The sequence below is a fragment of the Eucalyptus grandis genome, chromosome 5, assembly GCF_016545825.1.
Source record: "Eucalyptus grandis isolate ANBG69807.140 chromosome 5, ASM1654582v1, whole genome shotgun sequence".
Taxonomy (NCBI): domain Eukaryota; kingdom Viridiplantae; phylum Streptophyta; class Magnoliopsida; order Myrtales; family Myrtaceae; genus Eucalyptus; species Eucalyptus grandis.
This window is the reverse complement of record NC_052616.1, coordinates 56,612,357-56,623,157: the sequence shown is the minus strand read 5'-3', so window position 1 is coordinate 56,623,157 and position 10,801 is coordinate 56,612,357. Positions and strand designations below refer to the sequence as shown.

The following is a 10,801-nucleotide window of genomic DNA, read 5'->3' as shown; positions in this document are numbered from 1 at the left end:
GTTGTATCATTGATGGGCTCGGATTTAGCCTCTCTCTTTAGAGAAAGAGCCTAGTCGGAGCAAAAGAAAAACTTATGAACCGATTCTCTTCCCCTTTCTCTCTCTATTTTGATCTTCGCTAGAAATTTTCCATGCATTCAAATTGATTGTTTCTCAATAAGAACTTGCACCACACTCCTCATTCCGGCAATCTCATTTGTCTTTTATTTTTCCTCAGTCGATTATGTTATGAACTTGAAAAGAAATCGAAACAGTTAGAACAGAGTTAGCAAAATTGAGAATCGCCAAGATTAAACTATTAGCGAAGTTGGCCCGAAAGCGAAATCCGACCTTGGTCTTCCATGATTTGCTCATTGCTAGAAAGTCCACCTACAATTTCCAAAAGTCACTTTTAAAAATTTAGGAAATTACTAAATCAAATTGGACAATACTCAAGTAGCATGGACACGCGATACGACCTTGACATGACACGTTGATATATCAATTTTTTAAAAATAAAAATTCGACAAATTAAGATAAATTATATCCACCCCCAAAACTCCCCCACAACCACTTCTCAGGCTTTACTTCCTTTATTAGAAATTCAAGTCACGTCACCCTCTCGTCCACCGACCCTGCAGAAAGAAGAAATCACGCAAAGTCCCATCAAAATCCCATTTTTATTTTTATTTTTTTGAGTTCCCTCCTTAAAAAACCCTAGCTGCTGCCGCTTCCTCTTCCTCCTCTCTCTCTCTTGATCGCCTCATTGGCCATCACAATCGCTCGCCGCCTTGTGTCCGACGCTTCCTCTTTCGCAGCCATAGCCTCACCGTTGGCCCTCCATTGCGGCATCGCAGTCACGACCTGGTTGCCTCAATCTTTGCGTTTCCTCTGATCCTCCCTTGCCGTCGCTCGTGGCCTTGTGTCCACTTCCTCACCCTCGCCTCCACCCTCCATCATCTTCTTCAACGATTCTCTCTCCCAGACATGCATGTCGAAACGTGTTGAGAAGAGTTAATCACGTGTCGAAAAATTCGACAAGTGTTCACTGTGTGTCCGAGCGTGTCGCACACGTCGACACGTGTCGGACACTATACGGAAGCTTCAGCAACATGCCCGTGCTTCATAGTACATGACCGTAACAATTAAGCAAGCAACAGCCATGATTTTAGTCAAGAGTGGGTGGGACTGATCTTTCGCACCACAAATCATAAAGTCATACGAGACTATTCAATGGAGTCGCGTGGCGCAAGTTGCATGGAACCCGTAGAATTGACGAGACTTGAAAGGACGACAATTCAAACAATATTGTTCCTGTAATTGCTTGCCGGTCTCACTAGCGCATGCTATCATCAATTCAACCATGAAGTCTTGCTTCACCGTCTCCAACTCTCTTTTCTTCTTCCTCAATTTTCTCAGTGTTTATACTTCTGAGTCGGCACCTACATTTCTATGGCAGTACTGCAACTCCACCCTCTTCACTCCCAATTGCACCTACCGATCCAACCTCGACACTCTCCTCTCTTTCCTCTCCTCTGCCACCACCAACAGCACCAATGGGTTCGCCAATGCCACCGCTGGCCAAAACCCTCCAGACCGGGCCTACGGACTCTTCCTCTGCGGTGGTGACCTTGACACCGCCGCGTCCAAAAGTCCAGTTTTATTAAAACATGAAATACTATGTCACCATTGACATTTTTTATAATTAAATGAAAATTATTGGGAGTAGAAATTTTTAGGATCATACCAAACACATCTATATTCTTTTTCTATTTTGGGAATATAAATTATGTACAGTTACTAAACGCTTTCTTCTTTTGCTCAAAAACTCATCCAGAAAATAAAAATGAAAAAAATTATTTCTGAAAAAAAATTTATTTTCGAGAACATAAATATTATTAAACGCAAACCTAAATTGTTCAAAACTTGTCCACAAATTCCAATTTGCCATGGTGCGCCTTGGTATTAAATTTTACAAAAGAGGAATGATATTTCACCTTTTAAGTTGTCCTAATGTCGATTCCATTTTTCTTATCCTAATGTCGATTCCAATTTTCTTATAAAAAGCATGTCATCATAAAATTACTCGAATTTCAGTTGGGTGTCCCTAGTTTCATAATGATCTAATATTGTATTTATCATCCATCATTTACATTTCGTTCAGAAGAATTGTTTTCCCTAAACTTATTGTTTATATATTAATTTAGTTCTCAATTTTTGAATTATGTTAATTTAATTTTAGATTTTTATGCGAAATTTCAATATCTTTTTAATTAATTTTCTCCTCCGTATAATAAGTTTAGAATCGGTCGCAAAATTTCTCCCGTATCATTGTGTGTGGACCACGAGGCTGTCCGGATTTGTTTTCATACTTGCACTAGATTTTCCGAATAGTCTCATAACAAAAATATCTTCGAGAACAGACCGTACCCTTCTTCTTCCTGTAATTGCGTGCTCCTACCGCAGGCCCAAGCTATCCATCATGAATTCTTGCTTCACCGTCTCCATCTCTCTCTTCTTCTTCTTCTTCTTCTACTTCATCCAGATTTTCAGTACTGAGGCTGCACCGCAATATCTGGATCATAATTGCCCAAACGCCACCCTCTTCACTTCCAACTCCGCCTACAAATCCAACCTCAATATCCTCCTCTCTTTCCTCTCCTCCGCCGCCACTAACAGCACCAATGGGTTCGGCAATGCCACCGCTGGCCAAAACCCTCCAGACCGGGCCTACGGGCTCTTTCTCTGCCGTGGTGACCTTGACACCGCCGCGTGCAGCGAGTGCGTGGATGCCGGAAAACAGAATATCCTCCAAAAATGCCCCAACCAGCGAGTCTCGGTAATCTGGTACACTCAGTGCACGTTGCGGTACTCAAACCAGTCCATCTTCTCTGTCATGGAAGAGATGCCTGCTCTTACGTGGTACCACCCCGGGAACATCAGTAACCCGGCCGAGTTCGTGAAAGTGCTCAATAAAACCATCAGAGACGCTGCCTGGAGCGCTTCGGTCGGCGACTCTCGGAAGAAAGTCGCAGTCGCTACGGCCAATTTCACGAGCCTGCAGACGCTGAGCCTGCAGACGCTGTACACGTTTGCGCAGTGCACGCCGGACTTGTCGCAGTGGGACTGTAACACGTGTCTCCGGTTGGTGATTCCGGGTCTTCCCGAGGGGAAGCAAGGAGGGAGGATGAATACTCCTAGCTGCAACGTGAGGTTCGAGGTGTACCTCTTCTATAATGCCTCCGCCCTGCTGGCCCCACCTCCTCCTCCGGTAACAACACCCGAAGGCCCTCTTCCTCCGGTTACAACACCTGAAGGTATATCGAATTTTTCTTTTGCCTCTCTTCCACCCCTTTTAGGCCACGTCTATTAGACTTGGAATTCTAATTCCAAAAAATTGAAAGAAAACTTCTACTCACTAAATTGTGCTGGTCCGTTTTCACTAAATAATTTTATGAGGCACAAATTGATTTGGAGTAAACATATGGAATTGATATTAATTTGGGTTTTAAGCTGAGCCTATCCTTCTGTGACCTTGCAAACTGAAAAGTTGCCGATGGCTTTGTTAGCCATTAGTCGGCTATTGCATCGTGTGCTTTGTCAATTTGAAGCTTGTCAATGTTAATCTTCAGATCTGAACACAAGAAATTTGCCTTGGTTTTGCTTAATGGCACTATAGGCTCAACATTAATTTTATCTTCACAAGATGCTTTGGGAAAGGATAAAAATCAAATGACAATAACTTGTGATTGGAAGTCTTGCTGAATTTAGAAAGGATGAGGCTATATCCACTCATTTTTACTAAATAGACAATATCGCCTTCAATGGTTTATTTTAGTTACTTTTCTATCATGGATTTCCTTCAAAATTTAATCTTATTGCTATTTAAAGAATGAAATTAGCCTTTTTTTTCATCATTGATCTTATAGCAACCTGCCCATTCTCCGTCAGTTTTATCTCAAAGACTCACTTTTGTGGTGCATTCTTAATTGGCATTTGATTTGTCCAAAATAATGTCTCGTCTCTATTTACTATATCTAGTGGTTTTATTTTGCTATGGATGAGATACTTTATCTTAGAGCATGTAAAAAAATATAGGAAATATCTAAGGATACGTTTGTTTAACGAAGATAAATATTTGGATAACATTTTCTTATTAATGATCGGCTATATCGATTATAAAAATGAGTCAACGAAAAATATTATCATCGTCCAAAAAATATTTAGATAAATATTATTATTACTAATAGAAACATTTTTTATCGACTAATTATTTTCTATACAAGAAATCAAATTGGAAAATATATTTTTCTAAATCATTCATTTTTCGTAAAATAAATGAAGCCTAATTTAAAAAGCTCCTATAATTGTCTTGTACAAGTAATGCGACATGTGCAGGCAAAAGCGACAAAGTAGGAAAAAGCAACAAATCGGCCGTGATAGCTGTGGCCATTACTGTTCCTGTTGGAGGTGCTTTGGTACTTCTTTTTCTCACTTCTTGTTTCCTTCGAAGAAAGAAGACGAATGCGAATGAAGCCGTCGAAGGAATAAGCGGTAAATTGACCATTAGCGTTTATTTTTTCTTGAAGGATCTATATCATAAAACTTGATTATTATTCATAAGGACTCAAAAATACTAATCTTACAGATTAAGAGTCCATTTGACATAACAGTAACTTGTGAATTTGGTAATACAAACTCTACAATTGTGATACCTTAGAATTGGATGAGACGACTCCATAAAGTTAAGTTAAGCTACTATAGCAGTGAAATGTTGGCTCAACAATTTACGAACCCCTTCTTTCATAACTCAAGCTGGTCTGGCAAGCCCTGCCAAGTCAAATAAGTCGAGCTAATCCTTGTTACAAGCTTTAAAAACATCGAATTTGTATTTCTCAATGCCTAAATATCGGTAGTTTTCCTTATTTCTCAATGCCTGCATTTGATATATGGGGCAGAAATAATATGATTTAGGATACGCACCGGTACATATTGTCGCTTCCCTTACCTGTATATCGAAAAAGTTCTGTGTCACTGCAATAAAATTGTAAAATAATGCTATTATGATTTCACAGCAAGTCGATTTTAAAAAGAACAGCTTACATATTATAGTAGGACTACTTACAGATTCTATAGACCTATCAAATGTAGTAATTTAAATTGTCATCAGTTCCTGTTATCAAATGAAAAATCACAAAAATACTATTTGATTTCTATAAATATGAAACAAAATTAGCCATATTTTAAGCATAAAATGATTCCAGACATGTTACATCATCAATTGACCTGAAAAAAGATATGAAACAAATTCAAAATTAAAATACTTTACCCTAGTATAATACTTTTACAATCTGGATCACCCCACAAAACGAATACTTTTCCGAAGTTCAGCAAACGTGAAATAAACAAAAGTTTTATTCAAAATCAGGGACATGCATGTATTTTAAGTAAAAGAACGAGGATCATACTGATAGAGAGGTATCAACATCAAATATGTGAATAAGTTTGGTGCAATTCAAGGTTCCTCATTTTCAAGATTTGATCTGGAAAACCATGCCAAGAAACCTTAACCAATAGAATGTTTTTGGTCAATAAACGATAGAGCTTGTCCATCGACCAAGAAGAGTTCAGGACTAGTTCCCCCAGAACCCCATATTGACTTTAGTATGAGATATACCGCAGCAAACAAATATATCAGGAACTCCTATAACTGCTGCTATACAACTAGGAATGAGCATTGGATCTATTCCAACTTGGGAGCCGACCCAATCCATGCTCGTTTGGTTTCGAGCCGGTACCTCCAACTTAAATATGTCCTCTATATGGAAAGTAACCACGTGACCACTTAAACATGACAAGTTTTGTAATAAAAGAATACAAATTTTCTTTTTTAAATAATAAACCTAAATATTACCCAAAATATAAAAATGAGCTGATGGAAAAGGTTGGTTTGGAATCGACCGATTTTTTGGTTCCAAATCTAGATTGGGAACTATCTCATCCTAGTTTTGATCACCCCTATATACAACAACCACCACTAGAAAACCATCAACAACAATCAAGATTCAAGAGATAGTATTCCATAAATGGAGGATTCCAATTCTTCTTCTTCATGCATTTCCAACCTTCGAAGCATAATTGACTCCACTAGCAATTATAGTGCTATCAATAGAAGTAGTAGTTTAGGAAAGTCACAGCTCAGTTCTTGCCTTCTAGATGAAATAACGCAGCAATTCTACAAAAATTCATTGAACATGATGAAAATTTCTCCCTTTCATAGACTGTTGCATCAAAACAATTCGAACTCTCAATAACCAATATCATTATTAGTACAACAAAGCTGAAGAACACTCTTCCAATCTTGCTTAGAGAAACTACATCCAAAGAACAAATGGGATCTAATATCAACGTTTTCATGACACAAAAAACATAGAATCTGGCCATAATTAGATGATTCTCTATCAGTTCTTAGAAATATAGGTAGCTTATCTTGTATGGCCAAACAAATGGGATCTAATCTCAATGTTATCTTGCACTGCTTTTCCTGACAATCTCCCTAGCTAAAGCAGAGGCAAGAATGTCACTAGAAGCAACATTGCTAGTATTGTGGTGTTACAAAGAAGATGTGGAAAAAATCTTACCACAAATTGTTGAGGTTGTCCCACATCAGTTGTGAAGGGAACTAGTGGTCGGTATATAAGTGTGAGGAAAAATCTCACATTTTGAGAGAAGTCCAAGACCACCTAACATTGGTACTAGAGCTTAGCTTACCAATAAGTTTGGATCCAGTAGTCGCATGAGAGAGTTACGAGTTATTGTGGCTCTGACCTAGAATCAATGTGCGAGGGAAAGATTGTTGAGGTTGTCCCACATTTGTCGTGGAAGGGACTAATGGTCAGTTAATAAGTATGAGGGAAAGTCTCACCCATTGAGCTAGTTTTAGAGTGAGAGAGTCCAAAGACCATGCAACACTAATATCAGAGTTTAGGTTGCCAACAAGTCTGGACAAAATAGTTACATGGGAAAGTTACGGGTTGTTGTAGCTTCGACCTAGGCCTAATGTGTAAGGAAGAGATTGTTGAGGTTGTCCCACGTTTATTGTGATTGGGGCTAGTAATTAGTCTATAAGTGTAAGGAAAAGTCTCATCCTTTAGACTAACTTTTGAGATGAGAGAAGCCCAAGGTCACCTAATATTGGTATTAGAATCCAAGTTGCCAACAAGTGTGGAATCAACAATCACATGGGAGAGTTACAATTTGTTGTGGCTTCAACACAGGCTCAATATGTGAGGGGGAGATTGTTGAGGTTGTCACACATCGATTGTGGAAGGGGCTCATTGTTGATTTATAAGTGTGGGGGAAAACCTCACCCTTTAAGCTAGCTTCGGTTGAGAGTAGCCTAAGATTTTTCCACCACTAGTATTAGAATCCATGTTACCAACATGTCTACACCCCAATAGTCACACAAAAGAGTTATGGGTTGTTGTGACTTTGAGCAAAGGCTTCTTGTGTAAGGGGGAGATTGTTAAGGTTGTCCCACATTGATCATGAAAAGAGCTAGTGGTCAGTATATGAGCGTAAGGGAAAGTCCCATTCTTTAAGCTAGCTTTTAGGGTGAGAGAAGACGAGGACCACCCAACACTAGTATTGGAGCCTAGGTTGCCAATGAGTCCAGACCCAACAATCATACAAGAAAGTTACGGGTTATAACGGCTTCAACCTAGACTTGATGTGTTAGGAGGAGATTATTAAAGTTATCTCACATTTGTTGCGGTAGCGGCCAATAGTCAATTTATAAATATAAGGAAAAACAATAAGATAGTTTTTGGGGGTGAGAGAGGCCTAAGACCACCTAACATTAGTATCAGAGTATAGGTTGCCAACAAGTTTAGATCTAATATTCACACGAGTTTACAAGTTATTGTAGCTTTGACTCAAGCCTGGTGTGTGAGGGGAGATTATTGAGGTTGTCCCACATTTGTTGCAAAATGGGTTAGTAGTTGGTTTATAAGTATAAGAAAAAACTTTACACTTTCAGCTAGCTTTTGGAGTGAGAAAAGCCCAAAACCACCCAATACAAACAGGTACCTAGATTGATATCAAGTCTTCGAGACATTTTGTTAGGCCATTTCCATTTAGAGTTATGAATTATATTAGCCACCTTTATAGTTCAAAGAAGATTAAAATTATAAACTACTCTCCTTGGGTATACATCTAGCAAGATCCCTTGGGTATACATCCAAGAAGATCCCATTAGAATGCCATGAGGTATGTTAGAGTGATATAGATTCACCATTATCAATCCAACTATAGGTAGCATCTACACAGCAATTAGTAGACCTAACACCACCCAGAGCATGAAAAAGTGATCATGATAAAAGATTCATTTGATTACTTTGTTTCCTATAATATTCATGATTTTTCTTTTTTTATGACCAATCAAGAGAGAAAGATTTCTTTGGGGTAGTGGGACAATCATACCTATCTAATCTAGTGGTCTACATTGTGCTAACGTTCCCAAGCACCAATAGTTATATAAACACCATTAAGAGCCAATGTCAATATAATTGACAATCAAACTGCCTTTGTTTTTGTAATGTAGGTGCAAGCGAACTTACCACTGTGGAGTCTTTGCAATTTGACTTCACTACAATACAAGCCGCGACAAATGATTTCTCTCCTGAAAACAAGTTGGGTGAAGGTGGATTTGGTGAAGTTTTCCAGGTAGGTATTATATTTTAGTTATAAACAATCAAGAATTCTTTATATATGAATTGAACATAATGGTGCCAGAAAAAATAAAAAAATAAAAAGAAACATGTAGCGGTTTTTTATGTTATTTTTCAAGGAGTGGTAATACGAAATTAAACGATAAATACTAAACACTTTAGGGTAGACTTCCTAATGGACAACAAACCGCGGTAAAGAGGCTATCTCAAAGCTCAAGACAGGGTGATGAGGAATTCAAGAATGAAGTTCTATTAGTTGCAAAGCTTCAACATAGAAATCTTGTACGACTGCTTGGATTTTGCTTGGAGGGAAGCGAAAAGCTACTAGCATACGAGTTTGTGCCAAATAAAAGCCTTGATTTCTTCTTATTTGGTATGTTGCAACTTAATCTTCTTATCTTAAGAATGCATAATTTGCTTGACAGCAAATGTTCGAGCTTTCAGTAGCTCTGGAAACCATAAATTAAAAGGTTTTATGTTCTTTCAACTGATTATAGTTTTTTTCTTAAGCTGCCTATGATTGATGAGAGTAAATATATTCGCTTTGAGTTTTCGATAGGTGACACATGCTAGCACATAATGAGTTTGGGTGCAATGATGCAGATCCCCAAAAAAAGGGTCAATTGAATTGGCCATTACGATATAAAATAATATCTGGGATTGCTCGAGGATTGCTCTACCTACATGAAGATTCTCGTCTCCGAATCATCCATCGTGACTTAAAATGTAGCAATATCTTGTTAGACAGTGAAATGAACCCAAAGATTTCGGATTTTGGCATGGCAAGGATTTTTGGAGGTGATCAAACTCAAGCTAGCACAAATAAAATCGTGGGGACTTAGTAAGTCTTAGTTTTAGAATGGATGACTTTCTAATTGGATGCCATACTTGCTCATTTTATCTATTTCTGCAATATACATATGGCTAATGTTCAATTTTGCAGTGGTTACATGTCTCCAGAGTATGCAATGCATGGAGAGTTCTCAGTTAAATCTGATGTTTATAGTTTCGGCATACTACTTTTGGAGATCATTTGCGCCAAGAAAAATAACTTCTACCACCAATTGGATGGGGGTGAATACCTTGCTAGTTATGTAAGTTTAACCGTGGTACTCTTTACATTGCACTCCTTGTAATTTTAGTAAAGTGAAATTGAAATTCCTTCGTAAAAACTTAATCATTTAGCCTGCCAAAACACTTCCGATTCAATTCCTTAGCCACATATGATCTTTTGCAAGATTCATATGTCTCGCATGATGAGTCGTTGAATTAGTGCTGCAATTTTGTGAAGATTTTCCGATATTATTCTTGTAGGCATGGAATCAATGGAGAGACGGCACACCCTTGAAAGTGTTGGACATGGCTATCATGGATTCAAATTCAAAAGATGAAGTACTTCGATGCCTACACATTTGCTTACTATGCATCCAGGAAGATCCGGCTATTAGACCCACCATGGCAACTGTAGTTCTCATGCTTAGCAGCAATTACTTTAACCCGCCATCACCTCGACATCCAGCCTTCTTTGTCCGAAGTCGATCTCGAGGGCTAAGCATCCCAATGAAAGAGCTTCAGTCAAACCAATCCACTAGTAGTACTATGCCTCTGTCAACCAATGGTATGTCAGTTACCGAATTCTACCCCCGATGAATGGTGGTGTGAGTGAAATCTTTCTTCATGGATGGTCTTCCAGTGAGATTGCTTGGCTTTCCACCAAGATTATTTATTAACAATAAGCAAAAATCTATGTAATTACATAATAAGATTTTAATTGCTCTGGGAGTGGAGTGCTAAAAGAAGAGTCTATACATATTATTATGATTCGTCTAAGATTTTGTTACTATTCAAGGCTAAATCATACGCCGATCCTTTGTAATTTAGCGCATTTGTACATCATTGTGCTTCTATACGACTCAATCCAACTACTTCTCTTGTGTAGACTAAATAATCAAATTCAAGTGTTCGTTAGCTGACCTAGTAGACTACACATTTCTTTACCATTGAAACTAGTTGGGTTCTGGTGTTGTTAATAAATCAAAGTATTTTGAGTCTTTATATTCTTTCTCAGTAGTATAGCCCGAGACAAAGATCTA

The 10,801-nt window shown here is 38.3% G+C and overlaps 1 protein-coding gene across 1 annotated transcript; it reads left to right on the top strand.

The window, feature by feature from the left end:
- The first annotated feature begins 1,342 nt into the window (after positions 1-1,342).
- LOC120294064 (cysteine-rich receptor-like protein kinase 10) lies at positions 1,343-10,482 on the top strand. Its single transcript, XM_039313948.1, has 8 exons — positions 1,343-1,631; positions 2,403-3,296; positions 4,378-4,533; positions 8,582-8,703; positions 8,871-9,081; positions 9,312-9,549; positions 9,652-9,802; positions 10,023-10,482. The coding sequence occupies exons 1-8, from the start codon at positions 1,343-1,345 to the stop codon at positions 10,356-10,358; spliced, it is 2,397 nt and encodes a 798-aa protein (XP_039169882.1). The 3' UTR covers positions 10,359-10,482.
- The last annotated feature ends 319 nt before the right edge of the window (positions 10,483-10,801 follow it).